Raw genomic sequence first — 24,077 nt, 5'->3', positions numbered from 1 at the left:
ATGTTAACATCCATGTTAACATCCATGTTATCACGTTAACATGTTAACATGGATGTTAACATGGATGTTAACATGGATGTTGTTAACATGTTAACATGTTACCATGTTAACGCGTTAACATGGATGTTAACATGTTAACATCCATGTTAAACGTTAACATGTTAACTTTAACATCCATATTAAACGTTAAATTTAAATTAAATCCATGAACATTTAAATTTAAATCCATAAAGTTAACATCCTTTATAAATTACATCCTGTTAACACGTTAAATTACCATGTTAACATGTTAACACGTTAACATGGATGTTAACATGTTAACATCCATGTTAACACGGTAACATCTTAACATGTTAACATCCATATTAACACGTTAACATGTTAACATCCATGTTAACACGTTAACATGTTAACATCCATCTTAACACGTTAACATGTTACATGTTAACACGTTAACATGGATGTTAACATGTTAACATGCATGTTAACACGGTAAATGTTAACATGTTAACATCCATATTAACACGTTAACATGTTAACATGTTAACATGTTAACATGTTAACATGTTAACATCCATGTTAACACGTTAACATGTTAACATGTTAACATCCATGTTAACATCCATGTTAACACGTTAACATGTTAACATGTTAACATCCATGTTAACACGTTAACATCCATGTTAACATGTTAACATGTTAACATCCATGTTAACACGTTAACATGTTACCATGTTAACATGTTAACACGTTAACATGGATGTTAACATGTTAACATCCATGTTAACACGGTAACATCTTAACATGTTAACATCCATATTAACACGTTAACATGTTAACATCCATGTTAACACGTTAACATGTTAACATCCATCTTAACACGTTAACATGTTACCATGTTAACACGTTAACATGTTAACATCCATCTTAACACGTTAACATGTTACCATGTTAACACGTTAACATGTTAACATGTTAACATCCATGTTAACACGTTAACATGTTAACATATTAACACGTAAACATGGATGTTAACATGTTAACATCCATGTTAACACGGTAACATGTTAACATCCATGTTAACACGTTAACATGTTAACATCCATGTTAACATGTTAACATGTTAACATCCATCTTAACACGTTAACATGTTAACATGTTACCATGTTAACACGTTAACATGGATGTTACCATGTTAACATCCATGTTAACACGGTAACATGTTAACATCCATATTAACACGTTAACATGTTAACATGTTAACATCCATGTTAACACGTTAACATGTTAACATGTTAACATCCATGTTAACATCCATGTTAACACGTTAACATGTTAACATGTTAACATCCATGTTAACACGTTAACATGTTAACATCCATGTTAACATCCAGTTAATACGTTAACATGTTAACATGTTAACACGTTAACATGGATGTTAACATGTTAACATCCATGTTAACAGGTTAACACGTGTTAACATCCATGTTAACACGAGTTAACACGATGTTAACATGTTAACATCCATGTTAAGCAGTTAACATGTTAACATGTTAACATCCATGTTAACATCCATGTTAACATCCATGTTAACATCCATGTTAACATCCATGTTAACATGTTAACATCCATGTTAACATCCATGTTATCACGTTAACATGTTAACATGGATGTTAACATGTTAACATGGATGTTAACATGGATGTTAACATGGATGTTGTTAACATGTTAACATGTTACCATGTTAACGCGTTAACATGGATGTTAACATGTTAACATCCATGTTAACACGTTAACATGTTAACATGTTAACATCCATATTAACACGTTAACATGTTAACATGTTAACATCCATGTTAACAAGTTAACATCCATGTTAACACGTTAACATCCATGTTAACATGTTAACATGTTAACATCCATGTTAACACGTTAACATGTTACCATGTTAACATGTTAACACGTTAACATGGATGTTAACATGTTAAAATCCATGTTAACACGGTAACATCTTAACATGTTAACATCCATATTAACACGTTAACATGTTAACATCCATGTTAACACGTTAACATGTTAACATCCATCTTAACACGTTAACATGTTACCATGTTAACACGTTAACATGGATGTTAACATGTTAACATCCATGTTAACACGGTAACATGTTAACATGTTAACATCCATATTAACACGTTAACATGTTAACATGTTAACATGTTAACATCCATGTTAACACGTTAACATGTTAACATGTTAACATCCATGTTAACACGTTAACATGTTAACATGTTAACATGTTAACACGTAAACATGTTAACACGGTAACATGTTAACATCCATGTTAACACGTTAACATGTTAACATCCATGTTAACACGTTAACATGTTAACATGTTAACATCCATCTTAACACGTTAACATGTTAACATGTTACCATGTTAACACGTTAACATGGATGTTAACATGTTAACATCCATGTTAACACGGTAACATGTTAACATGTTAGCATCCATATTAACACGTTAACATGTTAACATGTTAACATCCATGTTAACACGTTAACATGTTAACACCATGTTAACACGTTAACATGTTAACATGTTAACATCCATGTTAACACGTTAACATATTAACATCCATGTTAACATCCATGTTAATACGTTAACATGTTAACACGTTAACATGGATGTTAACATGTTAACATCCATGTTAACAGGTTAACACGTGTTAACATCCATGTTAACACGAGTTAACACGATGTTAACATGTTAACATCCATGTTAAGCAGTTAACATGTTAACATGTTAACATCATGTTAACATCCATGTTAACACGTTAACATGTTAACATCCATGTTAACATGTTAACATGGATGTTAACATGTTAACATCCATGTTAACATGTATGTTAACATGTTAACATGGATGTTAACATGTTAACGTGTTAACATGGATGTTAACATGTGGATGTTAACATGTTAACGTGTTAACATGGATGTTAACATGTTAACATCGTGTTAACTCGTGTTAACATGGATGTTAACACGTGTTAACGTGTTAACATGGATGTTAACGTGTTAACATGGATGTTAACATGTTAACGTGTTAACATGGATGTTAACATGTTAACATCGTGTTAGCTCGTGTTAACATGGATGTTATCACGTGTTAACGTGTTAACATGGATGTTAACATGTTAACATCCATGTTAACACGTTAATGGATTACATGTTAACATGTTAACATGGATGTTAACATGTTAACGTGTTAACATGGATGTTAACATGTTAACATCCATGTTAACACGTTAACATGTTAACATCCATGTTAACATCCGTGTTAACACGTTAACATGTTAACATCCTTGTTAACACGCTAACATGTTTAACACGTTTACATGTTAACATTAACATTACATCAATGTTAACATGTTAACAAGATATAAACATGTTTACATCCATGTTAATTTTATCTATTGTGTTAACCATGTTAACACGTTAACATTCAGTGTAATATGTTAACATGGTATCATATTAATTAACGTAGCATTAATTAACAAATTTACATGATAACATGTTAACTTTTTAACATGACAAATAGTAGCATGTGAACATGTTAACAGTCGACTTTATCATTCAATTTATAGGACAGAACCCATCAGAGATTTGAAGAGCAACCACTCAAAAACTACTTTCCTGAACTGCAAAATTTGCCAAGCAAGTAAGATTCAGTGTTTTACAAATTATTTTTCATAATGAAATTTTAATTTACACCCGCTTTCAGTGGTACTTGCATAGCGGCTTCCTATCGACATCCATCGTTTGACATGCTGAACAAACAAGACGGATCGAAATCCGCCTGTCATAGCCCACTAGCATGACCTTCTGAACTTGTGGGCGCTTTTGCGTGAAACCAACACCGGTATATGCATCGGTTTTGATTGGCTCATTTCAAATAGCACGTCGAAAGATGATTTCAAAAGATGGATGTAGAAAAATAGCTATGCAGGTAACACTGAAATCGGTTGTAAAGCAAAGCACGCTTATCTTGATAATGTAAAGAGGAACTGTGGGAATCTAAATTATGATGTTTTTTATTCATTAGAAAGCGCAAGCTTTAAAGGGACTATGTCACGGATTTTACTGATCAGATTTTTGAACAGCCAAAATTTATATTTGTGTCAAAGGAAACCTAAAAACAATAGTCCATTTTTATTAAAAACTGCTATATTAGAGCACTGAAACTGTTAACAAGCATCTTTGGCTGCGGATGGATCGGATGGAAATGGATTGCAACTTGAAAAAGTTAGGCTTACGTTTTCAAGTTGTTTCCGCGCGTCATAAAAAAATCGATATTTATAGCCGTAGGCTGATTTCTATCCGCAAATTAAGGTTATATCTTCCTTTAAATGTTCAAAGATGAAACGACTGCGTGGGAGGCTAGGGAGTGGTTGCCTAGTCTCCGGAGCCAGAGGCTCATGATAAAGTGTTTGATATACATGTTAATAAAAGATTTAAAGACTATATATTAAAAATATGCGTTAAAAATACAATATTAAAAAACGATAAGAATACAACATGTCGATAAAAGAATCATTTAAAACAAGAACTGCATTGGCAGCCACCAAAGTTTGTTGTATTAAGATGATTGATAAAAGCCGGAACGTTTGCTGCATTTTTTGCTGCCGGCGGTAACTGATTCCAGATTCTAGACATGATATAAGAATACGAGCCGTGCAAGAATCTATTGTTATGGGTTTAGTTGCGTACCACTTATTTCAGAACAGTTTAGACCTAACATCTGCGAAATTCACGTGACCTAGCTCCTTTAAATATGATAACATCATTGTTCTTTTATTCAGTGTTCTTTGGTTAGAAGTGGAATACCAACAGAATGCCCGGCGTGTGACAGTTGTTGGATGTCAAAATGGACATGTCAAGGTGGTAGTGACTGATCTAACTGGAGGACCAAGTACGAGTCTTATAAGATTAAAGCACCTACATATTTAGCGGCATTCTCGTCCCCATACCCTTTCGTTTCTCTTCGGTTTGGCACGGAAACGGAGGGTTCTGGGGACATGGATTTTTGAAAATGATTTGATTGGCTGTTTGGAACAATGAATTCCTACGGAAGTCGAAAACCAAACGACTCTCTCGTACATTCTTTTGAAACGTCACGACTGCATACAGAAGACCGGAAGTCCTAGAATCTAGGACTGGAAATTCTGTGTCCCCAGAGCCCTTCGTTTCCTCGTGCCAAGGCCCAGCCGGCTAAGAGAAACTAAAGGGCTATGGGGACGAGAATGATTTAGCGGCCATGTTGGAGGGTTTGCTAGTCTAGGGGTGAGGGTACATGTTTAAAGGGACTGTGTCACGGATTTAAGCCAAATTTAGGCGTAGGAAATGAGCATCAAATTCGGCGAAACATAAAAATAACTTCCTCAAACAGTGAAGGAACATTTCAATAGCACAGCAAATACAAAAGAAGGCCAAAAGTACGAAGATGGCTAAAAGTGACGAAGATTGAAACGGATTGCGATATGGGATTTTGAAATGTTGTTGGGCTGAACAGTTTTCAAAGTTGATCTCGTTTGCTTGTAACTTTAAATTATAAATAATAATGCCCAGGAGACAAATTTGGTTGCAATAAAGCTATGGTTTTGTCATTTAGATCCAGAGAAGTTATTTCTTATCAAAAAGTAAGTTTCATAGCGAGTTTTCGGCAAAACTTAATAAAATAAACTTTACTCAGCCGTGTCACAGTCCCTTTAATGACACAGTCTGTGTCATATCTTTTCAACTTCCTGCGAAGTTTATCTTTCGGAACGAATTTTTTTTTAGAAATGTGGGTCACCATACTCGTTAATTAGGCGGTGGCCTATGGTTAGTGCGCCGGACTCCGGATCGAGCGGTCCGAGTTCGCCCCGGCCGGGGTCTTGTGTTGTGTTCTTGGGCAAGACACTTTACTCTCATGTGCCTCTCTCCACCCAGGTGTACAAATGGGTACCGGCGACATAATGCTGGGGGGAACCCTGCAATGGACTAGCATCCCATTCAGGGGGAGTAGAAATATTCCTAGCCGCTTAATGCTACAGAAACCGGGATAAGCTCCGGCAGTGTGGGCCGCTTGGCTCGTGGCTTCTCCTTTCCATACTCGTTAAGAAGTGAGCCGCGTTGTAAAGATAAAAAGAGAAATTTTGGTATTTTCGAGACAATGGTGCATTTTTTTAAATTTCTTTTTACATGTTTACGTTTGCCAGGTATCCTTGAGGAATACACTTTGGACCGCGATGGACCCATTTCAAGCGTGAAATTATATCGACAGAGTTCCAGCAAAAACAAATCCATAAGTGGTAAAGTAATCGTTCAGGAGGACAAACGGAGCTGTTCCACAGAAAAGCTGTTCTTCATGCACTTCCCAGCTGGCCAAGAAAACTCACGATTTCTAACAAACCAGCCATTAGATTTTTATGAAATTTTACATGGTTATACTTTAGAAAGCAAGAAAACTGCTGATTACAAAGAACACGGCCAGCCAGATGGGTTGAATTTTTTCTCAGCCAGCTGGAAAGTGCATGAAGAACAGCTTCTCTGTGGAACAGCTTCGTTTTGTCCTCCTAATCGTTCTTTTAGGTTTTTTGCTTCTCACAGTGTGTTTAAGAATCATGTTAACCAAAACCAAAGAAATTACATCCGTCCAATCACAACTAGTCGCAAAAATGCCTACTAAATCACTGCTAAACGCGCCAAGAGGACAGGAAACTGGTTTTAAGCGCTAGAAAACATAAATGAAAGCGGTTCTATGCTCGGGATCTACGGAAGGCTTGGATAAATCTTGCCGGCAAATTTTGAGCATAACTCACTAATCTGGGCAGCGGGAAATATGCTGGCAGAATTCCTCATTTTCGAGCAGATTGAGCATACCGTAAATGATCTAATAAACGCCGGGGGCGTCTATTAAATTTTAGGGCTCCTAGGAGGGGCGCTAAATAGATAGGAGGCGTTTATTAGAGAGAGGCGCCGTATTTATTCTAAATTCGAGGGCGGCGTTTATTTAAAATTCAATTTATTTCTTGCCAATAATAGTATGCTAACTGAACATTTGAATTTTAAACACAGAGAAATGTTTAGTGCTTATCTGAACAATCATTTTCAATATCTTAAAACACTGTTACAATCATGGAAAATATGTTTTATGAGGATTGCTGAAACTTGATTATTACTGCTTTTGCTTTTTGACTCTATCATTGGAATAAACGCTTATTCGAGGGCGGCGTTTATTAATATTTCTGCGCGTTTATTCGAATAAATACGGTATTTCACTTTAATTGTAACAACGCCAACAGAACAAATAAGACGCGTAGTTTTCTAGCGGAGTACGATGCAAAACAGAATTTGTGAGTAGGAGACTAATCTAATCTGCGCTAATGCAAAACCTAGATCTATGTGTCGTTTATAGTTCGATATTGATGTCATCATCTTCAAGGGGTTCAACCATGTTGGCATGTTGGCATCATTGGCTTCTTCGATGCCCGAGTCAAGCAAGAAACTAAATAAATTGCGTGATTTTGCTCTATGGAGCGTTTCCTTTTTTTGTGGCGATTCTTGGGGGTAGGCCTGGGGGCGCGGTCTATTAGACACGGGGCGTTTATTAGAGGGGGCGTCTGATACAAACATTACACCTCAGGAGAGGCGTTTATTTGATACGAGGCGTTTATTTGAGAGTGGGCGTTCATTAGATCACTAACGGTAATCCAGTTTGCAAAAGATTGTTCCAAATCCTATGGTCGTTTGTTAACCGCTGTTCTCTTTCATTCGAGTAAACCCAGGTTTGTTTTACACAGCTCGCTCTTATCGAAGGTCAACAATTCTGTTTCCTTACAGACGCTATAATGATTGAAAGCGAAGAAACAGATACAAGCACAGATTATCATCTTTTGGTCTGCTGTGCGATAGAAGCAAGTGTCGTTTATACGTAAGTAACGACTCGAGTTTTTATGGAGACGAGATGTCCCTGGAAGGAGGGTTACCCTCTCCCCCAATTTACCGAGCGTTTAGATGAGAAAAGTTGTCCCTGCCAGCCGAGCCAAAAAGTGGCCCTCCCGGGTTCACTTATGCTCTGTATGTACAGACTTGTTTCTGGTAGAGGAGTCAAATATTAAATAGCCAGTTTTTACGTGGAAAAAAATTTGGTCGCCCGCAGGGTCACCCCACCTTCAAAGCGAGTGACCCTTCACCCATCCAGGGTCACCCTGTCCGCCGACCCATTGTGCAATTTCTCATATAAACGGTTAAAAAAAAACAAAAAAAAACCGACTTTTGAAGGGTAACACAATTACTGGTGTCCCAGTAGTTTTCATTGTGGCCCTGAATCCCTGATCGAATTGGAATTTAGAAGTGTTGGTTTTTGTGGAGGGAGGAAAACCGGAGAACCCGGAGAAAAACCCTCGGAGCAAGGACGAGAACCAACAACAAACTCAACCCACATATGACGCCGGGTCCGGGAATCGAACCCGGGCCACATTGGTGGGAAGCGAGCGCTCTCACCACTGCGCCACCCCTGCTCCCCTATTTGTAAACAAATCTACGAAAAGCTCTCTTGCCCGGAGTTTCTTGGTATGAAGGGTAACCCTCCTACCAGGGAGAACAGGGAGAACGCTTCTCCAGCGCCGGGTTGTTCGAAAGGCGATTAACGCTAACCCCAGGATTAAAAGATGATCGAGGTTTTAATTTCTCTTGTTAAGAAGGGTTTTCCATAGCTAAAGTTTTGTGAGGTTTGAGATTGGTTTACGTCAAAACTGGGGGAGAGATAATATAAACAGAAAGCCTCAAAGAAATGTTAAAAAATTTGAACCAAATTTCATGATAATCCTGGATTAGCTTAATCGTGCTTTGAACAACCGGGCCCAGATCAATACGCCATTACTACCTCCCCCCCCCCCCCCCCCCCCCCCACACACACACACATACACACACACCCTTACGAATGACATGCCTTCATGACAATGTTGTTTATTTGATTCTAAGGAATGTAATTACCCAGGGCTTTACAAATATGGTAACGTTACCAGAGTCGGATGATTTCGATTGCGTGACGTGTACTTGCATAGCCGATGTGGACTGGGACGGGAATGACGAAATCCTCTTGGGGACGTATGGCCAGGTCAGTTTTGTTGTAGATAGCTATTGTTAAAGCACAAAGCGAAATTGGAGAAATTAATTTTGATTTTTGTTTTTTTGCTTGCCACTGATCATTATAAACCTCCCGTTTTCATGGACACTTCATTTAATTAGGGTAAAAAGAAGAAAGAGTTTTCATCTTGGCTATAAAATCTCACAAAAGCTACACTAAAACATAGTCATATTGTTGTTGCAAACAGCTGATAAACCCTTAATGTTAAGTTAAATGCGCTGTTTTGCATTGGAGCGTTGTTTTTGTTTGTTTCTTTGTTTTTTAATTTGTTTTGTGTTGCCTTTAAACACTTTGCATTTTTGTGCAGTAGTAAGCAAAGAAACTGCAAGGCTGGGAGAATAGCAAAAATACAGTTGAATCCGTCCCGATAACTCAAACCCTCAATAACTCGATTCCCTTTCAGGTTATTTTCTTACCGGCTAATTTTACCCTCAATAACTCGAACCCCCGTTAATTCGATTTCCCCTTAAAGGTTCGAGTTATCTGGATTCAACTGTGTAGTTCTATTAGCCGAGACAGTCTTTCTCAAGGAAAGGGCTATGATAAAAGGAAATAAATGCTCTTAAGATTATTTTTTCCAGTTATAACGGCGGACTTGGGCTATTTTGTTCTACTGTCAGGACATAAATAGTGCAACCTTTCAATCGGACTTACGAGGAAGCTAAACTGAACTGATGATCTGGGGTAAAAAAGATCGGGAGCGTTTTCCCCCCTGGGGCTCGTTTTGTGAAACAAAATTTTCGTTTTTATTGAACAGGAACTTCTTGTTTACAAGTGCATCTCCCTGGACAACACTTTACAGTCTTCTAATAGTGTTGATTTTCAACTGGTTTGGAGAAGAAGTTTTGCGAATCCACTATTCGCCATTGAATATCTGGATCTTACCAATGATGGACTGAAAGAGATCGCTGTTGCGTCGCTTTCAGGGCTTCACGTGTTACAAGTAAGAATTATTTCATTTGTACATCTTAACCCTCTGTACCAAAGAGGCAATTTCCAAGTATGAAAACGAGTTTCACCTACACGTTTATTTTCATGCAAATCAAACTCATTTTCATTTGAATGGTTTCGCACGTAGACTCGTTTTGAAACAGAGGCCAAGAGTATCTCGGAATGGCCTATTAAAGTTCTCATTTGATGAGAATAAAGAACTTGGTGAACTATAAAGGGAAAAAAAAAAGAAAAAAATCGGTTTGCAAAATTAGGGAAAATAAAGTTAGGTAGTAGGCACGAATTTCGAGTTGCTTTTTCGTTTGTCATGACATCCAAGAACGCTGAACGCAAACTCAGAAACAACTCTTACTATAAAAGTATTAAACAGTAAAGTTCCCTGTCATATCTCGGTGTTCAACTCATACCGGCTCCTTGTTGTTACGGACAGTGGTTTTGGTCCCGAATTCATATTTTTTCTTTAAAATTAATGTGGACACTTCGTTAACACGGACTCTCCATTCCTGAGGTCCCATGCAGTATCCGCATAAATAGGGCTTGTTTTTTATTTACAAACAACTACTACTAAACACTCCTACATTAGCTATTTACATTATCGCAACTCATGCTAATGCGGGTACTTGGTAGTTCGCTTTAAACGTCCATATATACAGCGAAAATTATCTTATTTTTTTAATTTTTGTGTGCTATGCCCAAAGTACTTCGTATGGTATGTTCGCTAATCAGTTAACACGTTTTTTCCATTTTAGCACAACTTGGACAAAACAGCCGAGCAATGCTTGTCGAAGTTGAAACAAACTTCTCTACAAGATCCTCAAGACACAGAATCAGTAACTTGAGAATTATGGCTGGGTATATGTTCAGCGTCCAGGCTGAAGTAACAGAGCATTGAGCTTGACAGTGCATTCCAACCACGCTATGAAAAGACAGCCGTAAAAACGCTGAATGATTATATGAATGATCAATTGCAATGTGAAACTAAGGTGGAAATGGCCGGGGTGAGGAAACCAGAGGGTGTGGTTTCTTTGATCGAATAGGCCACGGGTTTTCACTGTCACGCCACTGCCATGCCGCGAAAAAATAAATCCAAAACTATTGATTCAGAAAAATCAAGAATATTACAGGAGGTACAAAACTACTTTATAAACTACTTGTCCAAGTCTTAGGCCTGTACGTTATTCCGTACTCGAGTTACCCGTCAAAATGTTCAGTTCACGCAAATTTAGAGAGCACAGTATGGAAACGCCATGTTGGAGCCCAACTGCTTGAAAACATCTGGCATTGAATTCTGCTACAAAAAGCGGTCAGATCACCCTCATGAACAAGTAAAAATTCACATAAACACTTTTCACAAAACCTAGACTGTTCAGATTGTTAAAAATCATAGGATGAGGCATTTTTTTGGTTAAGAAAACGTGACAACATCTGGCGACCATCTTTGATCTCGTGTGACTTGAAACTCGGAAATTCAAAATGCTAAATCAGGGGTGACGCCATTTATCCGAGTGGGTCACAACCAGTGCTAGGATATATGGCCTACCCAAGATGCACAAACCGCGGGCGGCCAACTCTACACCTCCTTTTCGTCCGATTGTCTCTTCTATTGGAACATACAATTACAACCTGGCTAAATCAGGGGTCTTTTTGATGACATCACGTGAAAACCAAGAATTGAGTGATATATATCAGCATGCGAATGCTCCATACTGGTCTTCATACATTTTTTATCGTGCTAGTTGAGAGTATTACTTCTTGATAATTGGGAGACATTTTAACCAGTTTCTGTAGTACTGACGAAGCGAGTAAGAGTGTTGACTCTCCCCCCCCCCCCCCCCATATGGAGGCTAGGCCCTCACAAGTTCCCTTCACCCATCCCCACTGGTTACCTTAACAACTAATTGGTATAGAAAGGTTATGGGAGAGTAAAGGGGCGGTCTTGCCCAAGAACACCACACAACAATCCAGGAACGCATTATTTATTAGAAGATTTGTTAATCCCTTGTTTAAAGCTTCAGTATATCAAACATGTATATAAAGCAAATGCTTCAAATGATGCAAACGAAATAACATGGCCATGTTACTCCTGTTGTTAAACCTGTTACCAAAGTGACTTCACTGTTTTTTTATTTTTTCCTTTTGTAGGGTTGAATTCCCCGCTTAAAGTTTATACTACGTATAGTAGTACCAGCGTCTGTCAGCGCTTTCTAGCGCGCTTTTATTTGTGAATAAAGGCTAAATAAGTTCTGCTTACATGCTATAGATATGCCACAAAAATTACCTGTAGCAGTAAATATTTGTTAACTTTGTCTTAAGAGTGGTCATCTTGCGTGCCAAAACACTTTTCAATGTTTACGAATGTACTTGTGTAAGTGATAACCTCCGTAAACGGGCGACGCAACCACAAACACTACGACTAAAACTGGCAGCGAAGTTAACACCACACTCAGTAAAAATCCCCTAATGACTTTTCTCTGCACGGGACGGTTCGGTTTGTAGATATACCTGCACCCCAAAACACTGTAAATGCTCCAGTGACTTCCAAGTAATCTACTATGCACGATTCGCTCGCCGCAGAGGTAGCAAAACACAGTGCGACATCTGGGGCAGGACATTTGATCGCAGCCATCGAGTCTCTGAATAAAAACTTTGCACTTGGGGCACGGACGAGCGTTGATGGCTCCCTCGGTTTTGTCTTTTGTCCACTGTTTAAACATCTTGCTGCCCCTTTTGAAATCTTTGCAGCTCATTGCTTTGTGCCACGGCGCGTGACACGAAAAGCACCAATCGAAATGACATTGTTGACAAGTTACTCGTTTTGTTTTGACGTTTATCACTCGATGCCTCGCGCAACAGTTTGGACAGGTTTTAACGAGCGGGTCTTTGCTCGCGTCTGCTTCCAGCCGAGCGAAGTGTTCCTGAAGCAAAGGGTATCCCTGTATGAAGCGCTGGATTGTATCCTGTGATAACAGCCGGCTACAGTTCGCGCATTCCAGTTTCCATTTCCCTTGAGTTATTTGTAGTCGTATGTAGGCTCCAAGGCACGAGTTACAGAACACCGCGGCACATTTTTGATGGGTGCGCGCTTGGTGCTTAGGAACACTTTCCAAACAAATGAAACATTCAGGAACATCGGAATTGCTGCGATTTGCTTGTAAGGTTGGATCGTCTCCAACGCTTTCCATAGCAGAATCCGATCTCTTTGTCGAAAATATAAGCAAACCTCACCTGCTGGGAAAACAAATTATGTGTTTGTTTATATCTTGCAGTTCCTGTGTTTAGGATTGTCTATTCCTTTCAAAGCATACCCTTGACTGAGAAGTTCCCTCTTACAAGTAGTTATTTGCCTTTTACTAAAAGCACTTACTTCAGTTTTAGATGCTTGAGCTAAATAAACCAAATCCTTTCAATGACCAGCTTCCATTTAAAGTCTTGAGTACGTATTTTGCGATAAAACTAAACAAAAGAAAATTCATACCCTCCTTAACATTCTTGCAGCATTTTTAATGTAGAAATTTTTTCTTCGGAAGTTTTGCTTGGTTTAGTAGTTGCCCGTTATACGTTCGCGAACAAAGCCACTAAAAAGCGGGTGTTATTGACAGTTTGATAGGCAGATTGTTGGCTTTCTTCCCACTAAACTTGTTTTATGAGAGCCGCTAAAAGCTCTAAAGCGTTAAATATTTATCCACTTATGAATGGCTTGAGCACGGGTACCTGTAGGCAGTGACTTCCTCAACAGTAGCTAATTGGGATGCTCGGAGTGAGGCCAAGTCATCTATATACACGCAAAATTAGCTGTGTTTATTAATTCATTAATGAGGACACCTGCTTTCAAAAATAACATGGCTTACAGCGTTGATTTAAAAAAAAGTTTAGCAAAGTCGGAATTTAGCATCCAGGATGGTGGCACTTGATTATGATTAGGCGTCGAAATACAAGATGGCGGATTTAAGTGACCTCCCTCTTGGATTTGAATGGCAGAACCTGGAGACGAGGTTTCAAAGAAGCCTCTTTTATCTCGTGCTCAGGCCTCGCCAGCTAAGATAAATAATGGGCTCTGGGGACGAGGGTGGTTTCATCTGAGATCAACATTGCTAAGAAAGAGAAAAAGTGAACCACACTTTATTTTTCTTTCGCATTTTCTTTATGTTTTTTTTTTGAAATTTGGCTTATTATTTAGCTCCTTAGAGCTATTTTGCATCGAGCGTCGTAAAGCCAAACAAGGTGATTACTCTGGCCAATCCCAAGGCATACAGGCAATCAGACAATCCAGTGAACCAATCAAAACTGGAAGCAAATACCTTGAGGTTACTATTGTTAGCGACTACTAATTTTAGCGAGGTGGGCGAAAATTGCTAAATTTAGTACTCGCTAAAATTTGTCTCGATCAAATATAATACTCGCTACCAAATGATTTAATAATGATCTAACGCCCACTCTCAAATAACCGCCTCGTATATCTAATAAACGACTCCCCTGAAGTGTTAAGTTTGTATTAGACGCCCCTCTCCAATAAACGCCCCGTGTCTTATAGACGCCTCCCTCCAAAAATAATCTCAAAAACCAAGAAAATGCTCCATAGAGTAAATTCATGCAATAGTTAGATTTTTGCTTGACTCGGACATCGAAGAGCCGGCCAACAACGCCAACATGGTTGACCCCGATGACAATAAAAACGTCGATAGCGAACTAGGAACGACATCTCTAGGCTTTGCATTAGCGCAGACTAGATTAGTCTCCTACTCATCAACTCTGTATATGCATCTTACTTTACTAGAAAACTCCCTATCCTATTTGTTTTGTTGACGTTGTTACTGTTAAGTAAGAGATAAATACCGAGAACGTCGGTATTAATCCATATACATCCCTCGGGCCTACGGCCTTCGGGATGTATATGGATTAATACCGACGTTCGAGGTATTTATCTGACTTATTTTAGTTATTCATGAGGGATCATTATATAAAGCCCGTTTCCAGCAGGACAAAAGCTGTCTAATTAGTGAAACCTCGGCTCCGACCGTAAACAACATATCTTTCTTCTGTTGTATTGTTTCCATTGTGCGGTTTTCTCAAAATGGCCTGATCGTACGCTTTTCACGGTTTCGCAACCCACTGTGACTTGTCAAACTTATTTGAATAACACAAGACTGTTTTGATGTTTTGACGATTTGTTTTGCTCGGTGTGATGTTCGCAAGGAGCGGGTTAGTGTGTTTTGTACGGCGTCCATAATGTACGAAGAAAAACCTCGAGAGAAACGTCGAGGAGTTGAACCAACGACAGGAACAAGGTCGACACTGAATTCCAGATAAGTTATTAGGAAACGTTTAGGAATGTCATGTTTTCAGGAATGAAACGCGCGTTGTTGTATTTAAACAGGATAGTCAAGCAGAAGGGATTTTTAACTGAGGCAATATGCGGCGACAAATTCAAGCGAGCTTTTCAAATTGCTTATGTCGATTCTGTTTTTCTTGAATTTTACATTTCCGAAATGAATTTATCAACAGAAGAAGGCTTATTAATTTTGAAAGACTTCAAATATCAGGAAAAGTAATCCTAAGAAATGTTTGGGCTGTTTATATGGTTTAATTTGTTTTGTATTTGGTTGCTTTAAAAACTTTATTGTTGGAAATGTGGATTTTAATTTGTCCACAGAAGGGGTTTGATTTGGTCAGGAAGAGATTAGTCGTAGCCTAGAATATTTATGAGAGGTTTAACAAATTTTCCCCGGTTTGAGGTATTTATTTGTATAAATCCCTGAAAGGAGGGATTTATACAGATAAATCCCTCATTAATAATCATAAATTCAATTCATAAGCCCCGCTATTCCCTGCTACATTATCAAGCCCTCCCCGGACTTTCAGTTAGTTAATATTCATCAGGGTTGTATGTTAAATAAAGGTTGTTGAATAACAAAAGAAAATGTGTCAATCATGAAATAAATTGAAATAAACGCCTCTCTCTAATAAATGCCTCATATCTATTTAACGGGTCCCCTAGGACCCAAAAGATTTTAATAGACGCCCCGGGCGTTTATTAGATCATTTACGGTACTCCTTTCCCACTAAAGGATACGAGGAAGGAAATATGTGACAAGGAGCAGGAGGGCATTTTGCGTACGCATGCGTGCAACCGCTGTACAAAGACCGCGTGATCTTGGGAATAAAAATGGCGCGGAAGATTCAAACTTTGTTTTTTTTACTGTTTATCGTCACATAATTTAATATAGACGTTAATTTCGCTAAGAAAAGTGTCTTGTGTGTGGTAAGGCTCTTATAAAGGAGATTTTCTGGCCTGCTTCGGGATCGTTGTTGCAAATAATGGGAAAATATGTGGGACAGGTAGGAAAGCCTTCACCGACAAAAATCAAACAGGCCGTAAAAAGAGGAAAACATTTATCCGTGTGCTGGAGTGTGTTATATTAGGATCAAAACTTCACATTAAATCAATTGCTGTAATACAGGCAGAGTGCGAGCAATATTATAGCTTGTCGGGAGATTTTTTTGCCTAAAGGGACGGCCAACAAAGAAAAGGGTTTTCCCTGAGGGGAAAGACATATTTGAGTGTTCTGCACATGATAATGCAGCTCACTGATGACTCTAAAGCAAAGCCAACTTGGCCTCGACTGGCAAACAGGGTTTCCTGGAACAAGAACTGCAGTTCTTTAAAACACATTTAGGCGACACGGAAGTAAAACAGTCGTTATAACAGAATGAACATCAATCTTAAAGAAATAAACGTTAAATGAAAAATTGAAAATAACATTGTTTATAGTTAAAAATTATTTCTTTAGACATTTTATGCAGCAGTTATTAGAACGTTTCTGAAAAATATACATATCGCTTGTTTGTTTCATGCAATTTTTTGACTGGTGATCAAGGCTAGATTTTGATAAAGGAGCCGAAAGCGTACTAATTAACATAGTAAAATGTAAACAAATAGTCTACCAGCAAAGAATTACCATAACACTTTAAAATTAAGACCGATCGCAGTAATTATTTTCTTGTTCAAAAGAATAATTGTGGTATCATCGAAATGTGAAGTTATTTTGACCAATGCTCAAGTTTAAGAAAATAATCACAAACGATAGTTTCTCTGTTAGAATAAACCAGCGAGAACGTACGTTAAAGAAAGCTAAAAATTTCCACAATTGACCATTTTTTAACGCTACCTTCGCAGCATTAGACGATAGTTTAAGTACTTCAGGCTCCATATATCATCGGTAGGCGCTGGAGATCAAGGCTAGATTTTGAGATTTCTGCATCGGAAGAACGATTGAATTGCAGTTTTATGACAAATCTGAACAAAATCATGACCACTCGCTCAAACCCGGGATACTTGATTATAACATCGTATAGTTTAAACTGCTGTTTTATATTTTAGTACTAAGTAGCCGTAGCGCTTTGTCCGTTTAGATCTTCCGGCTATTAAAAACATGGGCAAGGCATTTAGGTTCTCGACATTCGGTCGCCATTTTGTCCACGTGCAATGTTTAATACACATAGCCAAAGTCGATCAGATAAACAGCACGCCGACACCAAACTTTGCTTGTTGTTGTCAGAAGATAAAGCAAGGACTCTTAGTATTGTATACAGCAGATAAAACTTAAAACACGTTTTATTTTGAGTTAGAAATTAGTCCATAAATTGTGGAAAATATGTAAACAATCGATAGCAGAACTTCTCTGTCGTGTGCACTAGTCCATATCGACGCATGCGCACGCAAAATGCCCTCCTGCTGACAAGGAAACAAGAAAGCAATGCAAAGTACTCATTATCAAAGATATCTTGTTTAAGATGGAGAGTTAATTTCTAATTAACAATTAGACTACGAGCCCGAGTTTTCTATGAGCAATTATATAATAACCTGAATTCTACGCGCATTTTGATTGGTTCTTACTTATGATCTATCAGAGTTTATATAATAACCTGAATTCTACGCGCATTTTGATTGGTTCTTACTTATGATCTATCAGAGTACAGACACATGGATGACGTCACGCGGTGGTGTGACTCGCGCGCGTGATCAGAGTTCATAGTCCAAATCAGAGTTGTCGGCAAAGTTTTTCTAACTTGCGGGGCCACAACAAAGCAAAAAAGTTCAGCTTAATTACAAATCTTTAGTGAGAAACAATACGCCAAGCATCGTTCACCTTTCGAAGCATTTAACTGGGCGAAACAAGCTTGAAGAAGACAGTGAATTATTCGAGAAATTATCCGAAATCTGTATGAAAGTTTGACCGGTGTTGTGCAATTGGACGACGCCACGAGAAACAAACGAATAGCCCTTTTTACAGTTCCCGGCGCCATATTGGAATAGCAACCGCGCAGACATGATAGCGAGGCTACCGGTGACCCGTGGCTGAGCGTGAAGAGAGATTACATTGAGGATTCGGCAATTAGCCCGTGTTTTTTCGCGTTTTTCGGAACATAAGCGAAAGTTTTGATTCTAATAATACTCGTTCGTCATCTTCTAAGATGAATGGAAAATATTGGGCCGCTTTTGGCTGTAAAAAAGGCTAGTAAGCTTCTCAGGGGCTATTCGTTGTTTTCGCTGCGTAACACTAACAAAACACAAGGAGATCCAGTGAAGAAATCGCATCCATGGTGTAATCTGATAAGACGCCAGCATGAGCATGGTGAGGACAATTTTCTTCGTCTTTAAAGCAATTTTTCTTTGTACTAATCATTACTAAAAAGGAAATATACACAGCTCTCCTGAGCAAGTCGTTGGGATCAGAAAGAAAGGTTTTTAACATGAAATGTTTACAAAAGTTTTGTTTACTTGCTCTTAATCACTGAAGTTGTTTGATAATATTTTATATCTAGGAAAGCCCTTCTGTTGACAAGTCTCCATTTAAATATATATCCCAATTCAGAAATTATTCCCAATTTTGCCTACGGTTTTTTTTATTTCTGTATTTATTTTGAGTCTGATAAAATAAATAGATTATTGATAACAAAGAGTTGCTTTTAGGTAAAGTTATAAGCTTAGTTTAAATAAAGTTTTAATATTATCTCATAGGTAAAGAGAAATCCCAGCAACATAGATTGTGAAACATTCTAAAAGGAGTCTGCCAGTTGAAAGAAGCTCAGAAAATCATCTATTCAAGTCAAGAAATGGAAAATAACACAAGCAGAGGGCAATTTTTTAAGAATAAAAAATGTTTTCATAGTTGAAATGACTGCATCAGCTACTAAGTTTTGAAATAAATCATTTGCAGTGTTGAATCAAGGTGTTTCAAAAAGCCATTTAACAGTTCCTGTTACTATAAAAAAGTGTTACCAACCCAAACACTATGGTAAGGATTATTATTATGAGATGCACAAAATGTGGACCATGTGTAACTGGCAATAATGCTTGCAAGTCTAAAGTTATATTTACAAAAATTGCCTGAGGGAATGATAAAATCATTGCTATACTTTACATGTCCAGGGACAACTGTATTTGTTCTTTGTCCTTGCCTTATTCTGGCCTTAAAGGAATTTTATTGTCTATTTTGGAGAGAAAAGGCTTGCTTTTTCATATTTTTTTTAACACCACATTCTCAGACAAAACAAATTCCACCCCTACACATTGACCTGGTGTGGGAGACGCGGTGGCTAATGGTTAACGCACTCGACTCCCAGTCGAACGGCCCGGGTTCGAGTCCTGGTGGGGGAGCTGCGTTGTGTTCTTAGCCAAGACACTTTACTCTCAGTGGCTCTCTCCACCCAGGTGTATAAATGGGTACCAGCGAATATACTGCTGGGGGGTAATCCCTGCGATGGACTGGCATTCCATCCAGGGGGAGTAGCAATACTCCTAGTCGCTTAATGCTACGAAAACCGGGATAAGCTCCGGCTGTATAAGCGGCACTTGGCTCGGACACAGACTTTACCTTACCTTTTACAGATTGACCTGGAGGTTACAACAAGAGAAATTCCTCTTCCTCATTGATGGTAGAGTTTCATATGGACACCGAACTACAGCTAATCTAGCTGAGTTCCATCCAGCTTCATGATGAAGATTTTATTTTTTATTTTCTTTACTGTCTTATTTAAACAATACATTCATCTTAAACATTACATCAATATTTTCAATACTACATGCAGGACCTTAAATTTTATAGCTCCCCATTTGAGATAATAAACATTCAGAAATAGTGTTTAAAGTATTGACATACTTTCTGGTTTCAGTGTAAAAGATTTATGGGTGGTTAACTCTTTACTGTCAAAGAATGAACAGCCCCAAAACTTTACCAGGTCAATACATACACATGTACACAAAAGGAGATGTAACAGTAATTAAAATGTTTCCCTGAATTTGACCAAATTCTCTCATCTAGAGCTGATAGAAAAGTTGATTTTTAACCTCTTCTGGAGAAATAATACCAAAATGATGGGTTATCACTGATGGACGATTAAACTACCCTGGCTGTAATGTGGTTGAGACCAAACTTTGCCTGAAATTCAACCAGTTTAAATTCAATGATGCATTATTCTCTTTGCAGATCAATCAGACTTTTCATCAGGTGATTTAATAGGGTGCAATAATACTCCTGGTTAATGAGAAAAAAGTTTTCCCTTTTCTTTTGCATTTTAATTTCTTGAGTAGATGTTTCTCTGTGCCTTCTTTTAAATAGTGACTTCCTTGTGTGATAATTTCACAATCCATGTTTACTGGAATAGCTTTCACCTATGAGACAATATTGAAAACGGATTTAAACTAAGCTTACAACTTTACCTAAAAGCAACTCTTTGTTATCAATAATCTATTTATTTTATCAGACTCAAAATAAATACAGAAATAAAAAAAACCGTAGGCAAAATTGGGAATAATTTCTGAATTGGGATATATATTTAAATGGAGACTTGTCAACAGAAGGGCTTTCCTAGATATAAAATATTATCAAACAACTTCAGTGATTAAGAGCAAGTAAACAAAACTTTTGTAAACATTTCATGTTAAAAACCTTTCTTTCTGATCCCAACGACTTGCTCAGGAGAGCTGTGTATATTTCCTTTTTAGTAATGATTAGTACAAAGAAAAATTGCTTTAAAGACGAAGAAAATTGTCCTCACCATGCTCATGCTGGCGTCTTATCAGATTACACCATGGATGCGATTTCTTCACTGGATCTCCTTGTGTTTTGTTACGCAGCGAAAACAACTGATAGCCCCTGAGAAGCTTACTAGCCTTTTTTACAGCCAAAAGCGGCCCAATATTTTCCATTCATCTTAGAAGATGACGAAGGAGTATTATTAGAATCAAAACTTTCGCTTATGTTCCGAAAAACGCGAAAAAACACGGGCTAATTGCCGAATCCTCACTGTAATCTCTCTTCACGCTCAGCCACGGGTCACCGGTAGCCTCGCTATCATGTCTGCGCGGTTACTATTCCAATATGGCGCCGGGAACTGTAATCAAAAGCCCTCTGGGCTTAGTGTCTCGTGTCACTTTTTAGAGTTTATTTAAAAAAGAGATCGCTTTTCACGTCTATTTATTGCTTGTAAAGTTGATCAGTTATATAACTCCAATAACAGCAGAAAAAGATGACAGACATTGCACTGTATTGCACTTTGGTTCACTAAGCATACATTCTACTGTATACTTATACTATGACTTCCATGTGCTTTCTACACGCTATATGAGATATCGCTTTGGGTGTTTATTCGTGAACGCTTAGCCTGTTAAGTGATAATGACATGCGAGTGGTGATGATTTTGTTAATTCTTATAACCTCTTCTCCTGATTTAGTATTGATATTGTGAGGAGAAATTTGGTTTTGGTCACTCTTGAGCCGGTCTTAATGTTTTTGTAACGCCAAAGCTACAACGCAGCGGCTGAAGAACGTGTAAATTACAGTCATTTTCTTCGCTATTTAAATCTACTGAATGAAATACTCTGCTAGGTTCTGCTTAATGGAAAACATTCGATCTTGCTTGACATGTGATTCCGCGCGAACGTACGCAATAAACCATGTAGTAGTGTTTAACTCGCACAAATCTCACTTTTAAAGAGAGACTTTAACTTCTACACAGAGCTTACTATGCTGTACCATAACTGGTCATAACTTTAAAATGGTTGGGTATTCAATCGACTAACGATTCAAACCTTTTGTTCAAACGACATGTGTTATGTGTGCAAGATTAACTTTGATATTCAATCCCGACCAACTAATTGCTTAGATTACCATCCCTCTTTAACCCCGATACAATCTGTTGCCGCGGCTAAATTTAAAAAAAGTTGTCTACACAAAGATAAGAACAATGCTTACCGATCGAACAACTGATATTTACATCGTCCTCTCTTTCAGCAACATTTTTACCATATCTGCTATATTCCACGACTGTAATCTCTATAAATACAGTTGTTACAGTAAATATCCTGTTGAAACATCCACCATTTTCCTACGCTTGGTAAACAGAAATGATTTTCAACTACTTTCCAAAACTCTCAAGATAAAATAATAGATATCAAATGAAAGCACGCTATTCTTTAATTGGCAACGTGAAGCTGTTATTCTGAATCATCTCACAATTGCACAAATTAAAACTTTACACTGAAGCGACCACAAGACAAGACACTCCAAAGAGATTTTAGAGCTTCATGTTAAAAACTGCTTTTCTCGCTCAATTTAAGTTGCGGTATACTAGCGTTATATGCACAACAACGACAACGAAAAATTTACAGGCAGGTCCATCTAATGACATCTTGTTGATTATTAGACACTTCTGCTTTTCAGATCCGTTCTAAAACTCATCAATATAATTTCTCTCTTTCGGTTAGTACATTGTATTATGCGTTTGTAATGACCTGGTGTATTTCATTCTTCTTCTACGCGTTTTCTGCTTGAGTTACAATTAATTTCATTGATTTTCAGTACAATCTTGTCGGCAAAGGTTAGAATGTTATTTTAAGAACGTAAAACTTGTCTGTATTTTTCTTGATAACTGCTGGCTGCAGCTCAAATATATCCAAAATTGAAAAGCGTACAGCTAATTTAAAGAAAAAAATGCGTCACATCTACGTGTATTCCTCTTAAGAGCTTCATTCATGCACTGAAAAGGCTGTTGTTGTCATCTATAAATTAAAGTTGTGTCCATTGTAGCGTGGAATTCACAGCAGGATATATGAAGCTACATGTAGTGCCTCTTGACTCAGGTCAATCTTCGGGTCAAAAAAATAAAAAAAGCAATGTATGTTTTGCGCTTTAGATTGACATTTCTGCTCTTCAATCCTAAGAAAACTCATCAAATATAATTTCCCTCTTTCGGTCATACATTGAGTTCTACCTTTACCTCAGAGCCGAGTGTAAACGTGGCTTTGCAAATCGAAAGTGTAAATGTTTCTCTCGATGAATCAGAACCGCCTGAAAAACGAAAGGCAAAAAAGTACGACTCCAGACTGGCAGAGTTCTTTTATTGAAATGTGGGAAAAAGTATGGAACAGCACAACGCTAGATTTGAACAAACAAACGCCACAGTTGACATTTTTAAAGATTTGGCATCAAAATAATTGTCTTTATCTAATCGTTTATCTTCTGTTATTAAATTGTTGTTATTCATGCCACAAAGGTCACCCCTTTCAATACAAAGTTGTGCAAAAGTCACGTAGCAATCATAGTCTTTTTTAGGATGTCGTTTTTTGTTCAACCTTTTTCAACGCAATTCTCCAACGAACTTTCAACATGCCAAATGCTCGTTCCACTACAGATCGTAGCGCACCGAACTTTAGGTTTTAAACTTTCGCTGCTCCTGAGTCAGGCGTCCTCTGTCCGGGTAGGGTTTCACTAGCCAGTTCGTTAGCGGATAGGCACTGTTGCCAGCTAAAAGGGGCCTTATTTCTGTTCCATTTTTATTGCCTGTTAGACCACTTAAAATTTGCTCGTTTGCTGCAACTTCAGAAAAAAAACGTCATCTCTTTTTTATAGCGTGCCTGTATTTTTACATAATA

The 24,077-nt window shown here is 37.9% G+C and overlaps 2 protein-coding genes across 3 annotated transcripts in view; one reads left to right on the top strand and one right to left on the bottom strand.

The window, feature by feature from the left end:
- LOC144634993 (KICSTOR complex protein kaptin-like) overlaps positions 1 to 12,450 on the top strand; it is a 26,687-nt gene extending 14,237 nt beyond the window's left edge. The window contains exons 6-12 of the mRNA XM_078494048.1: positions 3,648 to 3,721; positions 4,863 to 4,972; positions 6,261 to 6,353; positions 7,885 to 7,975; positions 9,028 to 9,163; positions 9,951 to 10,136; positions 10,894 to 12,450. Of these exons, the coding sequence (XP_078350174.1) occupies positions 3,648 to 3,721; positions 4,863 to 4,972; positions 6,261 to 6,353; positions 7,885 to 7,975; positions 9,028 to 9,163; positions 9,951 to 10,136; positions 10,894 to 10,983 (780 nt within the window). The 3' untranslated portion in view covers positions 10,984 to 12,450. The remainder of the gene's footprint in view (positions 1 to 3,647; positions 3,722 to 4,862; positions 4,973 to 6,260; positions 6,354 to 7,884; positions 7,976 to 9,027; positions 9,164 to 9,950; positions 10,137 to 10,893) is intronic.
- The window catches only part of LOC144635058 (E3 ubiquitin-protein ligase RNF217-like), a 16,898-nt gene continuing 5,177 nt past the window's right edge, over positions 12,357 to 24,077 (bottom strand). The window contains exons 1-2 of one of the 2 annotated variants that reach the window (XM_078494127.1): positions 13,509 to 14,260; positions 12,357 to 13,372 (exon numbers count right to left, since the gene is read on the bottom strand). In XM_078494127.1, the coding sequence (XP_078350253.1) occupies positions 12,487 to 13,326 (840 nt within the window). In that variant the 5' untranslated portion in view covers positions 13,327 to 13,372; positions 13,509 to 14,260 and the 3' untranslated portion in view covers positions 12,357 to 12,486. Of the gene's footprint in view, positions 13,373 to 13,508; positions 14,261 to 24,077 lie in introns of those variants that run through there. The other variant, XM_078494126.1, reaches the window with a different exon arrangement.

Source organism: Oculina patagonica, chromosome 13 (assembly GCF_052425735.1).
Source record: "Oculina patagonica isolate OP01 chromosome 13, crgOcupat, whole genome shotgun sequence".
In the NCBI taxonomy this organism is placed as follows: Eukaryota; Metazoa; Cnidaria; class Anthozoa; order Scleractinia; family Oculinidae; genus Oculina; species Oculina patagonica.
This window is presented reverse-complemented; position numbering and strand designations above follow the sequence as displayed.